At 53.5% G+C, this 13,734-nt stretch overlaps 1 protein-coding gene across 1 annotated transcript; it reads right to left on the bottom strand.

The window, feature by feature from the left end:
* Positions 1–223: 223 nt before the first annotated feature.
* DDX56 (DEAD-box helicase 56) lies at positions 224–13,734 on the bottom strand. Its single transcript, XM_055421099.2, has 14 exons — positions 13,609–13,734; positions 13,357–13,518; positions 12,176–12,336; positions 11,860–12,030; positions 11,656–11,746; positions 10,848–11,092; positions 10,416–10,535; positions 9,823–9,936; positions 9,631–9,725; positions 9,140–9,213; positions 8,914–9,003; positions 8,067–8,172; positions 5,472–5,545; positions 224–5,068 (listed from the first exon to the last, which is right to left on the bottom strand). The coding sequence occupies exons 1-14, from the start codon at positions 13,666–13,668 to the stop codon at positions 4,991–4,993; spliced, it is 1,641 nt and encodes a 546-aa protein (XP_055277074.1). The 5' UTR covers positions 13,669–13,734; the 3' UTR covers positions 224–4,990.

Raw genomic sequence — 13,734 nt, 5'->3', positions numbered from 1 at the left:
ACTCGAAGGGAGTGTCCAGCCCTTTGGGTCAGGGAGCAGAGTCCAGCCTGCTTGGCACATCCTTCCTTTCACTTTTAAACGGAAATGGTGCTCAAGAGCCTCAGTTGGAGAGGAGAGAGGGTTATGAAAATGAATGACCCCAAGGGGCCAGGGACACTCTCAGGGGAAAGCTTTTATCAACACCTGTGAGTCCCAGTTCCTGAGCCCAGGAACCCACTGACAACTCAGCATGATGCCTGCCTCCAAGAGCTCCCAGGCCAGGGTAGAGACAAGGGGCCAGAGAAAACCCTAATGAGCTCAAGGGCAGTATTAGAGACATACTGAGAAAAAGATGCCCAGCCCAGGCCGGAAGTCAGACAGTCTTCCTGGAGGAGGCTGTGTCCAGGCCAGAAAGGTTTCACACTCCAGGGCTGTCAAATTTAGTAAATATGGAGGAAGACACCCAGGGAGATTTTTTTTTCCTTCGACCAGGCCACACAGCATGTGGAATCTTAGTTCCCCGACCAGGGATAGAAACCAAGCCCCCTACATCCCTGCATTGGAAGCACAGAGTCTTAACAGCTGGACCCCTAGGGAAGTCCTGGGACCCCCCAGGGAAGTCCTGACCAGTGAGATTTAAATTTTAAAGAAGCAGCTAATAATGTTTTAGTATGTCATAAACATTGCATGGGATATACTTAGGTTAGAAAGTTATAGGCTTCATCACTGCACCTCACAGATCAAGGTCAGACTCAGAGAAGGGATAGGGCAGGGCTAAGCCTTGGGTTCTAGAGTAGAGCCCCCTGATCTGAGCACCCTCCTACTCTGCCACTTAACTGGGCACCCCTAGGCTGCCTACTTATTCTCTCTGAACCTGTTTTCCAATCTGTAAAATGGGATGGGTGTGTGGACATTAAAGCTTTCCTCTGAAGGGCTGGTCTTGGATCCCACAGCATCAGGCTCCCTCAGGAGGGAGGTTGTTAGAAATACAGAATCTCTGGCCCTACCCCAACCTGCTGGATGAAACCTGCCTTCTGAGAAGCAGACTCTGTGATCCAGGTGTGCATTTAAGTTTGAGGGTACTGTGGGCAGAGCCACCCCATGGAACCCAGGGGCTGACACAGAGCCAGGCACAGTGGTGCGGGGAGGGCTCCCAGGCTGCCTGGCTTCCTTGGTACATCTCACACACACAGACACTCAGAGGGGATACTTTTTACCTGCACTTACAGTTGAGACCCCAGAAGAGGCCAAGAAAGGTAAGATGCCTCCCTGGAGGTCAGGCTGGCCCAGCTCAGGTGCTGCAAAGGCAGTTCTTAAGGTTGAAGACCTTCGATGTGACCACGCTCTCCAGCTCAGTAATGCCATGTTAATCTCGCTGCTTCTCAGTGGCCTTGTGGATGGACAAATGGACAGTCGTTCAAGCTCTGAAGAGGTTCTGAGGTTCAGTGAGGTTGAGTCTGTCCAGCGAGGTGCCTGGCACACCATGGGAGGATGGGCAGAGGCACCTGTTCCTGCCCAGAAAGATCACTTCCTTTTCCACATAAAAATCACTGTGGCAAACAAACAAGAAGCAGCCTCCAGCCCCACTGACAGCCAGGACACCCCAAGGCTTTTTTCTGGGGGAAAGAGGATGGCATTTGGCAGGGGCACCTCCTGGCACAAATTCAACTTAATTGGCATTGCCTCCAGGAGAAACTGCACCTACAGACCAAAGTCCCGAGACCAACTAACTCCCCAAATGCTGAGTCACTGATCCTCAACAGATGGGGGAGAGAATTAGCTGAAATAGGAAATGCACTTGAATTGGTTTGTGCTCTGGAGCCAGAGGTTTCTAGGGACACTCTGTTGCCCGTGCGTTATCACCATGGTTACTCAGCTATCTGATCAGGGTGCTCCCCTGCTTCAAATCCACCAGCACCTTTTGAATGCTTAATATGTAGATGTATCATTCTTTAAAAATAATTCAGTCTAGTCGTCTAGTGGTTAAGACTGCACACTTTCAATGCAAGCGATGTGGGTTCGATTCCTGACTGGGAAACTGAGATCCCATGTGCTGCATGGCACAGCCAAAACATAAAAAAATTTTAAATAAAAGACATCAGTTTAGTTTTTCAGTTTTTGCCTGTTTCAGTGATGATCTTGTTGGTTTTCTTTTTATCCTCAAATGTGCCAGGCACCCTCCCCGCTGGAGCACTTTCACTCTGTTCCCAACCCCCCTTCCAGTCTCACCTGACTCCTCCAATAGAGTGAGGCCCCAGGTAACTCTCCTGGCACCTGGGTGTCCCAGAAGGGAGATGATCTAGCCAGCAGTGCGCCCAGCCAGAGGGCACTACCCACTCCCTCCCGCCTCCAGCCCAGCACCTACACCTGGCAGCCCCAACAAGTGATGGCAGAGCAGACAGATGCTTCATGGAGTCTGCAACTTGGGGAAGTTGGGATGCACTGAAAGTTTGGTTTTCAACCCCTCTGAAGCTTCTCACATTCAGGGACTAAGCTCTGTCTATCTCCCCTAGGTCTGAGCAGAGAGTCAGAAACACAAGGGTACCCATTCAAGCCTATGTGTGGGTGGGATTGTGCCAGCCAGAGGTGTGGAATTCCCCTGCATTCTGCTGACCCCTTTGCCATGATCCCTGTACCTCAGCCAGCCTGGAACCTGCTGGAAACCTGCAGAGCTTATCTATTGTTCAGTGACCTCTTTCCTTCCAAACCCAGTTCACTTATCGCGTGCATGCCCATCTCAGGGCCTGTTCCGTTCTATTTTGGACACACTTATCAAGGGCAGAGGTTTTGGTATCAGATAGACAAGTTCAACTCCTGAGAGCCTGTTTCCCTGTGTGTAAGTGGACAGCAGAGCCTCCACCCAAGGCTAATTGTATGAGACGTCTACATACCTTCCCTCTGCAGGTCCAGGCCACAGGAACACACCACTCTCTTGACCCCGCCCAATTCAGGTTCCACCGAGTACCAGGGCCTGTTCCAGCCAAGCATGGGTTATATAAGCACAGCCCAAGGTTACGTAAAGTGCCTAGGATGGCACCTGCTCCCAAGCTGGTGAGAGCAGGCTACTCCTTCACGGGGGTGGACAGTGGGCCAGCCTGGGGCACCAGAGCAGGCCTGTGCTGATGTCCAAATTCTGTCCTCTTCACCCACCCTGTGACCTGTTGCCAGGTGAGTTCTGAGCCTCAGCCCCCAACCCACAACTTGGGAGTAGCCCCTATGTTGGTAGAACACTCAGTGCAGGTCTCAGCACATAGCTTGCATCTAGCATGTGGCCAACAGGCCCCAGCTCTGTTCCTAGACAGGAATGCACCCCACCAGCAGAGGCCCCTCTGAAAATAAACTGGAGAAACCCAAGGTGCCCACTCTTCTGCGTCTGTTAAGTTCATTGGCTGGGACGCCTGGAGGTGGCAGGCTCAGAGGAACAAGGTTGGCACACCATTTGAGCAGACTGCCACCTCAATGTCCCAGGCTCTTGGGTCCCCAGGGCCAGGCCTGCCTCACGCAGCAGGTGGGGAGGTCTGCAGCCAGCAGCCAGGCAGGGGTACAGGAAGCTCTCCAAGCTTGGCCCCTTCAACAAGGCAGTGACACTCATGAGGTTCTTGGTGCAGTTCTGGGACCCCACAAATGCTAAGTTGCCATCTTTGTTCAGCTCCATTATCTCATCTCCTAAGGTGCCCGAGTCACGGCAGGCCTCAGGAACCCGGTGGCAGTGTACTGGCTGCTGTTTCACTCACTGATAATCCCACCTGAGCAGCAACCCCCACCATGTGCACCTTGACTCCCTAGAAATCCTCAGAATGGCAGAAACATGGAGACCCTAACCCTGAGAGCCCCTAAGAGCAGCCAGAGACCCAGGCTCCCCTCACTGTGCAGACCAGCTTGTGCTGGTACCACTACCTGGTTTTCTGTCAGAATGGAATACCCAAGCACTTTCAACTCTCTTCCCAATTTTCTCCAAGCTCCCCTGCCAACCCTGCTGATCCTCTTCCACTAAGTATTCTCACCAGCTGGGCTTTGTGAGGCCTGATAAGTGGGTGACCGTGACACTATGATAAGCAGGCACAATAAAGGACACAGTCATCAGCAGCATCCCCCTCCTCCAGACAGCAGCTGGGAGGCCAAAATATAAGGCGGGACTCTCCCCTGTCAGAACCTTGCAGGTGGGCTGAGAGCAAATGGACAGGGCATAGGTGTGTCACACTGTCACTTATGCACTTAAAACACACCCAGGTGGGACTTTTCTGGTGGTCCAGTGGCTAAGACTCCATGTTCCCAATGCAGGGGGTCCAGGTTTGATACCTGGTCAGGAAGAACTAGGTCCCACATGCCACAATTAAAAAAGATCACACGTGCTGCAACTAAGATTCGTTGCAGCCAAATTAATTAATTAACACACACACACACACACAAAATGTGCCAAACAGAGCAGAGCAGTTCAGGAGCAGAGACAGCTGTCCCTGGCTGCCTGAGGGAGTAGAAGGCTGAATTTACAACGTGCCATGGAGAAAGAGGTGTCATCAGGCAGGCTCATCTTTCCAGGAGGCAAAAAGTCATTCCCAAGCTTCAGAGAAGGAAGGCGTCAGCCTGATCCTAGAGGGGAAGGCCACAGGAGCAGCTGGAGGTAAGGCCAGAGAGCCAGATGCAAGCGGGTGTCTCCTGGCCTGAAGGCTGCCAGGTTGCAGCGCTGCAAGGCTGACCTCTTCTGGCCAAGGAGGCACTGCACACAGCAGGCAAACAGCCAGGTGCTGCTTCCTGGAAGTGGTTTCCGATTCCCAAGGTTTCAATGGCCCCTTCCTACAGGCCAGAGGCACAAACTAGGGCAGCTAGAATCTTTATTCTGTTGTTATAGGCAAAGCACCATCCTGGCCATCCATCTGGAGGGCCACAGTTCTGCCTGCCCCGAATCCAGTCCATCCAGTCTGAGAATCAAGCTTCCTCCAGCAGGGAGGCCTGATCCACACTCCAGCCCTGGGAGAGGCTTGGGAAGGCAGCCAAGGCTGCCTGAACAACCTCAGGAGGGTGCTGCTGTGGGTCTGTGTTTCTCTCCTCTGTGCTTGAAGCTTCGCAGTGGGTTCTGTGTCTTTGCCTTCTGCGGGGGCAAAGTTACCGATTAACTGTGGGAAGCAGACGTCTGTCTGCACATAACGAGACAGACTCAGAGAAGTGGGTGGTACTGTTATTTGGCAGGCCCTGCAGGCTGTGAGCCAAGGACAGGTGCTGCTTCTGGCACTGCAGGCGCCCACCTTCCTCCTCCTGCAGCGTGGAGGAGGAGGAGGGCGGTGGGGACAGGACAGCAAGTCCTCCTTTGCTCTGGAAGCTGCTCATGGTGGCCAAGGGAAAGCCCTGGCCCCTACAACTCTGGCCAGTGATCGGGGGTCTGGGGCCGGGTCTCTTTCCTCCCTCCTGAGAAGGGGCAAGCACACCCTGGTGACAAGGGAACCAGATTTGGGGGGGGAGCCCTGCAGCCATCACCAATGCCCCAGGGGACATACCTTGGCCTTCTTAGAGGTGGGGGGCTTCTTCCGCTTCTTGTGAGGGTGGACGAGGCCGCGCAGAGCAGGAGGAACTGGAAGAGACGGCGGCTCAGCGGCTGCCCCGCCGCCCTGTGTGCCTGCTCCCACCCCCTCTCCCGCCGGCTCCACCTCCAGTGGCTCCCAGCGTGCTCTCCCTGCCTGACCCAGGGCCTGGCACTCCGATCCTCACTGCAATCCTAAGAACACACTACTATCTAGTGTCACACCACTGTCCCCAGGGATGTCCTCTAAAACATGTCTCTACAGTACGTGTCCTGGTAAGTGTGAAACAAAAAGGAAAGAAAATGCTGCTAAAATAGCAAAGCAGCCTTCACGTAATTCCTTCCTATGTGGCCCTTCCTCCCAAACCCTTCCTCATCTGTCGCTGCCACCATCGCTGCTCTGACCTGCTACATGACCCCTGGCCTCTGTCCTCTCACCGACCCAGGGCATAGCTCAGGGTCCCATCCACCCGGGCCACACAGGGCCTGACAAGCCTCTGAGCACCGTACCGCCACACCCTCCCACGTCACCCCAACACCTAAGGGCCAAAGGTTTGGGGCAATGACTCTCCTCCTGTGTGACAGAGAGAATGGGATTCCCTTCTGAGGCAGGAGACAGATGGGCCCCAAGTTAAACATTTACAAGTAGCTTCCTGTTTACACTTTGAAAATAAAAATAACAACAGGAACAGTGTAAGTAGCTGGACTTTGTCTCCTGCGGACGCTTCAAGACAATGGGAACAGCAGTAACAGGAGGGAGCTAAGCAAGCCCTGCCTACGGGAAATTTAAGGAGACCACGTATTCTTCACTCATGGGGTCAAGCAGACCTCCCAGACTATGCAAGCACAAAAGGTTCCTCAGGGGAGGGGGCACTAGACCATAAGGTCTGCCAACCTCCCTAAAAGCCTTGCACTGGAATTCACCTTGTCTAAAAGATGCGCTTGCACATCCAGGAGGGCCCTGAGTCAGACCTGATGTGGATTTGGGGCCACATAAGGCAAGGTGACTGGCCAGATGAAAATCACAAAACTGCCTCCATGTAAGTGGTCTAAACCATCCCAAAAGGGACTTCCCTGGTGGTCCAGTGGTTTAGAATCCACCTGCCAATACAGGGGACACAGGTTCGATCCCTGGTTCTGAAAGATCCCATGGACCGTGAGGCAACTAAGTCCATGGTGCTTGACAACAAGAGAAGCCATGGCAACGAGAAGGCCACACACTGAAACGAAGAGTAGCCCCCACTCGCTGCAACTAGAGAAAGCCCAAGAAAACGCAATGAAGACTCAGAGCAACTGAGAATAAATAAACAAACAAAAAAAAAGCTCATGGCTACTTCTCTCTCAGTCCACCCATCCTTTCTCCACATCTCTCTTCTCTCCTAATAAACACTTCACTTACCTTTTTTTTTTGTTTAACTTTTTCCCAAATTCTTTCTTCAAACCAGGCAAGAGCCAGGACCCTGCTCCCAGCCACAAGTCTCTGGGTGGTCTAATATGGTTAGGATACAGCGCCCTCACCGCTGTGGTCTAAGTTCAATTCCCACTCAGGGAACTGGGATCCCACTTCAAGCTGCCACACAGACCACCCAAAAGCCACCCAAGATCACACCCACTCCCTCCTCCCCGCCCCCCTCTGACCAGGACCTTGGTTGGTATCCCTTACAGCTCACTTCCTGGGGAACCTGGCCCCATCTCTCTGGCATTTTCCCATCTCTCCTGGATCTTTCCCATTCACTTGCTTGGGGTTCTCCTTGCCACATTCACCAGCTTACACTAATCCACAGGGGTAGCTAGGAAAGTGGTCTCCATTCACCCCTCTGCTTCCTTAATCCACTTGAAGCATCTTCAGCATAGAAGTAACACATACCCATTACCAAACAAACGAGGAGTAGCATTACCAGGTGCAAAGGGAGCAAGGCTCCTGAACACATCAGCTGGGCTTGGGCCTCATCTACTACATAGAAACCACTTTCAGGATCCATTCTTTTCTTGGCTGTGCCATGCAGCATGCGGGATGTGGGATCTTAGTTCCCTGGCCAGAGATTAAACATCAAACCCATGTTCCCCAAAGTCTTAACCACTGGACCACCAGGGAAGTCCCTCTTGTGGTCCATCCTTGACCTCATAACTGTGGTCTCGATAGCCCTCATCCCCACAAGGCTCAAGCAGGTCTATTCTCTATCTCCCACCCCCCGTTTCCCCGGTCAAATGTTCTGGACTCAAGACACCCAGGGCCAGCTTGGCCTGGTCACTAACCCCAAGTCGCCTCCAGCACGAGTAGCACTGCCTCCTACCTGCGACTCCCACACCACACCTGGTCACTCCCTTCTACACACAGGAGGCTGCTTGGCCAGTTCATAGGACCGGGCTCTAGATGTGACACCACTGGCCTTGAAGGCAGAGTGCTGCCCTGGTTTCCTGTCTCTCCAACAGAGAGAGCAATGCCTACCCAGGGGAACTGTGCAGAGTTATGTCTGTGCACACGCTCGCTGCCCAGTTCCCATGGTTCTGTGTCACCCCAGTGCACGGCAGCCCAGGGATGAATACACAGCCCGCCCCCAGCCCTGCTCACCCAGGTAGTCAGGGACGTTGCCCAGATGAGGCTTCACCACAGCGGGGTGTAAGGGCAGGTCGTGCCGCAGCAACTGGAGGTCCCTGGGATTGTCTTCAAAGTATGTCTGGGAGGGGAGAAAAGCAGGCACTGCATGGTCAGTCCTCCTTTTGTAATTTCATGGTTTTTTTTTTTTTTTTAACGAGGAAGTTTTTGAACAGGTAGCCCGTGTTCCAACTGTTTAGGCTGAGATTTCCCACTGCCTTGTCCCTGGGGCCCCCTCCCAGAGGCAGCTCTGTTTCTGGTTGCTCATATGCCCTCAAGTACTCTGCACATGCAGGAAGGCATGTGTCCCTGTTCTCACTCCTGATTCGGTGGGGGCAGTTAGGAGCACGCCACACCCTCCTCACTGGGAATCACTCCACGGCCGTGCACCTTCTAACTGACACATAAACAGCTGCCTCCTCCTTTTCTGTGTAATGTGCACTGTGTGAACGCACCTGACTTGGTTTACTGCATCCCCAGGGTGGACTCCCTGGTGTTTCCACCTTGGGAATCATAACAGAACGTAGACACCCATACAGCTGTGAGCTCACACAACTCTTACTACTGTGTCAAGAGAATAAACCCTAGAAGCCTTGCTTCTGATGGACACAGCCACTGTCCACCTCAGAGACTCGGCCGATTCACCTCCCAGCAGGACAGCTGGCATCCTTTCTCACTCTTGGCCTGCTTCCTCCCCATGACTGCTAAAGGCACAGTCTGCTGCCCAGTTCACTGCCTCTCACACTCACAGCTTTGCCATGGGCCTCCAGGAAGGGCCATGCCCTGAAGCCTCCCCTTTGCGCCCCCCAACACAGCCTCTTACCTTGAGCTTCTCTGAGTGCAGGAGCTCCTCTTTGATCTCCTTCAGCCTTGCCTCGCGGATGGCTTGTTTAGTCACTGAGCGCATGGCATCCTGGAGGCAAACATCAAAGGTCAACATGGCAGGGCTGCCTGAGCCTGCGCTCCTGCCAGGGTGCTGAGCAACAAGGGCCTGACTCTGGGTCCTAGAGGAGTCCCAAGAACCCACATCCCCACAGGGCCCCACTCACCCTGCAGCGGTAGCGGAAGCCCTCAATCTCCTCCATGTGGAATTGGTAAGGAAGCAGGACAGGGGTCCCACTGTCTGCGGAGAAGACATCAGTGAGCGTCCGGCAGACTGAAGGCTTGGGCAGGGTCTATGCAGGCCTTCTGCTCAGAACCTCCCACGTCTGCTCCCTGGGGTGAGGCAGCCGGGGATCCAGCCCACTCTTTCACCACAATGCAGATGTGCAGCAAAAAACCTGGGTCTCATGGAGAGTTCACGACAGGGGATCCACCCTGCTGCAGCCAGGGCAGTTTCCTGTGCCCACGTCCCGGGTCCTGTCACAGCTCTCAGCCTTGGGACCTGCCCACTCGCCTACTCTCCTACTCTGAGGCCACTCTAGCCACAAAGTATGTGCAGTGACAGCCACGGAGCACTAAGGAACACCAGACCTTGAAGTTTAAAGTGTCACAACAGAAGCCTGGTCCTTTCTCAGGTCAGTGAGGGCGGGGTTCTTACCTCCACTGAGAAGCTCCTCAATCTTGCCCAGCTGAGATTGCTCTGTGGGCAGCACGAAGGTCAAGGCTATGCCAGGGTTGTTGGCACGTGCCGTCCTGCAAGGAGACACAACCCAGCCCGTGTCTCTGGCTGTGTGTCCCACAGTGTGCCCACAGTCCAGGTGCCCTGTCCGCTATGCCTCAGTTCTCCTACCTGCCAGCCCTATGTATGTAGGCCTCGGAGGTGGGGGGGAGATCAAAGTTGAGCACAGCACATACGTGATGGAAGTCTATGCCCCGGGCCACGCCTGCCTCCGGATCAGAAGCCCTGTAAGAAAACATGCCAACCTCAGACTGAGCCCTCCTCTCCTCAGAGGCCATGTTCTTATGTTTAGCATGATCGCTAAACAAAGCCTGGTATGGAATTACAAAGACACTGCCCTGAGTAAGATTCTTAAACGTCATAACTATTCCAGGAGCTAGGGTAGTAGGGGCAGCCAAACCCTGGAACTCACTGTCCACAGGGCAACCCAAGAACCACTCCAAGCCAGCCCACCCAAGAGGCAGAGACTGGGGGCTTCCTTTCCCCCAAAGAAAGATCCTTCCTGCAAGTCACAGCTAGTGGAGGCTGGGCCACCTTCCTCAAAGGATGACAGCACGCCAACAAGTCAGGCAGTATGGCCGTTCATGCTGCCCATGAAGCACAGGCCTGTGCGCCCTTCACTCCCTGCCCCCACATGCTAACTAGCACCTTCTGAAAGGTGGGTCTCCGTGGCAAGGGCTGAGAGGAGATAAAAGTGAACTCACTTGTCCCGCTTGGGTCCTTTGCCCCGATGCTTGCCCTTGACTGGAGGCCCCAGGACTTCAGCATCTGTTGCTATGACGCAGTCATAGAAGCCTTGGTTGAACTGCGAGATGATGTGGCACCTGTGGCCCAAGAGCAGACGAAAGTCAGACCTAAGAGCACTGGAGGCCTCTCCTCCACCCTCGCCTGGTCATAACGGTCATCCTTTCTGACTCTTCCCTCTTCTTCAATTCTTCCCCAACTTAATCTTTGTGCATCAACCTCGTCAAGTGAAGATGGAATTATAGTTCGTATTGCACAGTTTTGAGAGACAGTCACTGAGGATCAGTCAAGCCCGGAGCCCTCAGTCCACTAAGCACTTAAGAAACAGGAAGAGCGACTGTGGCTCCCCTTTCCCATCCTCATCTTCAACCGAGACATGGGAAGCAGCACACCTGGAGCGTAGTGGAAGTTCTCCATTGAGCACACAGGCAGGGATGCTGAATTGCTCCAGGAATAGGCGCAGCCGGTAACTTCGCTCCAGAGTGTTGACAAAGAGCAGAGACTTCCCCCGAATCAACGACAGCTTGAGCAGGGCATACAGCAACAGAAATTTGTCTTCCTCAGTGTCACAGACCACCTGAAACTGCTGTAACTGGTCTGGCCCTGGTAGCTGGGACTCCTGTAACTTGAGGGTAACCTAGGGGAGGACAGGCCTGTGGTCAGGAAAGAAAAGAAGACAGAAACGCTACTGCAAGCCGCTGGCTCGCCAACCACAGTGCTAATGTGTTAGTGGAGGGTGCCCTGGGTCCCTTCCAACCGTGTAATGTCAGAATTCAAAGTATACTAACTACTGCAGTTTATAAAGGCCATAAAATTACACACAATTTGGGGCACAAATCAAAGTGAAACACACTATAAATGACTATAGTGAGAAGAAAACCCCTACAGTAGCAACCTTTCTGAAGAGTAAAGTTCACATAAGGGGAGAATTTTGGTCCTGCCGCTCAGAGCTCCCTTTCCGCCCTTTGGGGGTCCCTGATCAGGCCTTTAGACAAAGCATGGCTTGAACCCAGCAGATACCCGGGACTACATAGTGACTTTAGGTTGGAGCATACAGGAGTGCCTAACAACATCAGACTTCCAATGCCTCTGAACCAGGAATACTAAACAAGGAATTTCCTACCCCAAATAAGAGAGGGTTCCTTTGAGAAGGCAGGAGCGAGTCCTCTGAGTCTCCTGATGGTCCCACAGGGCCCTTACCGGGTTATGTAGTACCAGCTCCTTAAGTGCTTGCACATCCTCATTAAAAGTAGCTGACATCAGAAAAGCCTGGTAAATCCGGGGCAAGTGACTAAAATGAAACAGAGCCCCATCAGACTCCAATTCTAAGGCCTCTAATGGGGGCAGCTGAACTGGCCCCCTCGCTCCAGGCCCTACAGTGCATTCACCACCCCTTCTCCTTACCAGAGAAGACTCTTAAGTTCCTCCTCAAAGCCAAAGGAGAAAAGAAGATCAGCCTCATCGACCACCAGCAGCTCCATGGAGTCTCGAAGCTTCAAGTTGTCTTGCTGCAAGTGGTTTAATATGCGGGATGGGGTCCCCACCACCACATCAGGCTTCTCCATCAGCACAGCTCTATAGACAAGCGATACCTCAGCATGAAGTAGAAGGTAGCAGCTGGGACCTCACCCCAAATCAGCCCTTGTTTCTGCTGCACACAAACCCCATCCCACATCCCAGTGCAGAGTCATTCCCTCACAACCCTGCTGCTCTAACCCACCTCTGAGAGGCTGAGTCTTCAGCGGCGGAGACGTTGGCCACACGGATGTCTCGAGCACAGTAGGCAGCCAGCTGCTGAACCATGGACTGGGCCTGCCTTGCCAGCTCCTTTGTCGGCACAAGGACAAGGGCTCTCACAGACTGCTCTACAGCGGGGCCTGTCTGCAAGACACGGATTAAAGACTTCAGCCAGTCAGTTACGATCATGGCCACTGGATGCTCTTCCCTACCTCTTCCAGGCAATCTGATCATGCACTACGACTTCAACACAACAATCGAGCTGTGTTTTGATCACCCCTTCACTTACTTTACCCACCTCTGAATGTAGATCAGAAGGCCCTTTCCCCAGGCACTGAACTCAAAAAGGATAACTTACTTTACCATTATAAAGTTACTTACAATGTGCCAGTTACTGGTGAACCACCAGTTATTTCTCTGGTGGTCCAGTAGCTAAGACTCTGTGCTCCCAATAGGCTCAGGTTCAATCCCTGGTCAGGGAACTAGGCCCTGCCTGCCACAACTAAGAGTTCACATGGCGCTACTAAGGATTCCCACATGCCGTAAGGAAGAAGGAAGATGCCTCAGCTAGGATCTGGAGCAGCCAGATAGGAGATTAAACTAGTCAATCCTAAAGGAAATCACTCCTGAATGTTCATTGGAAGGACTGATGCTGAAGCTGTAACTCCAATACTTCGGCCACCTGATGTGAAGAACTGACTCACTGGAAAAGACCCTGATGCCAGGAAAGATTGAAGGTGGGAGAATGGGATGACAGAGAATGAGATGGTTGAATGGCATCAACCACATGTCCGACTCCATGGACATGTGTTCGAGTAAGCTCCGGGAGTTGGTGATGGACAGGGAAGCCTGGCTTGCTGTAGTCCATGCGGTCGCAAAGAGTCAGACACGACTGATCGACTGAACTGAACTGAGTACAAAGAATAATGGTTGCAAGGCCTGGACTAGAACCCAAGTAACCTGAATCCCAGCCCAGAGCGTTTACCAGAAAATCATCAGGTTCTCTTAGACCAGCCTTCATGTGTAAGAGATCCAAAGAAAACCCGGTTCTTCGGAAAGACTTGGGTGCGTAAGGGTGGCCAGCACAGCTTTCCAAGAGGGCACAACGCAACTCAAACTCCTGTATCTCCCTTTCTCGGCCTTTGGGGCCCCTCCCCGACTCACCGCCTTCCTGTCGAGCAGCAGCTGTAGCATCGGAATGGCATAAGCAGCGGTCTTCCCGGAACCGGTGCGGGCGCGAGCCAGGAGATCCTTCCCCTCCAGCGCCAGTGGGATGGCCTTTTCCTGGATCAACGTGGGTCGCGACCAGCCCAGATCGGTGACGGCCTAGAAGAGAAAAGGGACGGCTCAGGCGGCGCGCTGCCCTGCCACCGCTCCCATCCACCGTCGGTTGGGCTCCTCAGCCCACCCCGGTACCTGTAGGAGCCGGTGGTCCAAGCCCATGTGTTCGAAGCCCAACGATTCTGGATCCTCCATGCTGCTGCTCTGTGTGACAGCGCGCAGGCGCGACAGGAAGAGCACGACACGGCGCGTGAGCCGGTC

The sequence above is a fragment of the Moschus berezovskii genome, chromosome 3 (assembly GCF_049115385.1).
Source record: "Moschus berezovskii isolate FMDL1 chromosome 3, NW_MosBer_1.0, whole genome shotgun sequence".
In the NCBI taxonomy this organism is placed as follows: Eukaryota; Metazoa; Chordata; class Mammalia; order Artiodactyla; family Moschidae; genus Moschus; species Moschus berezovskii.
The sequence above is the reverse complement of the archived record's forward strand: the minus strand, read 5'-3'. Positions and strand labels throughout refer to the sequence as shown.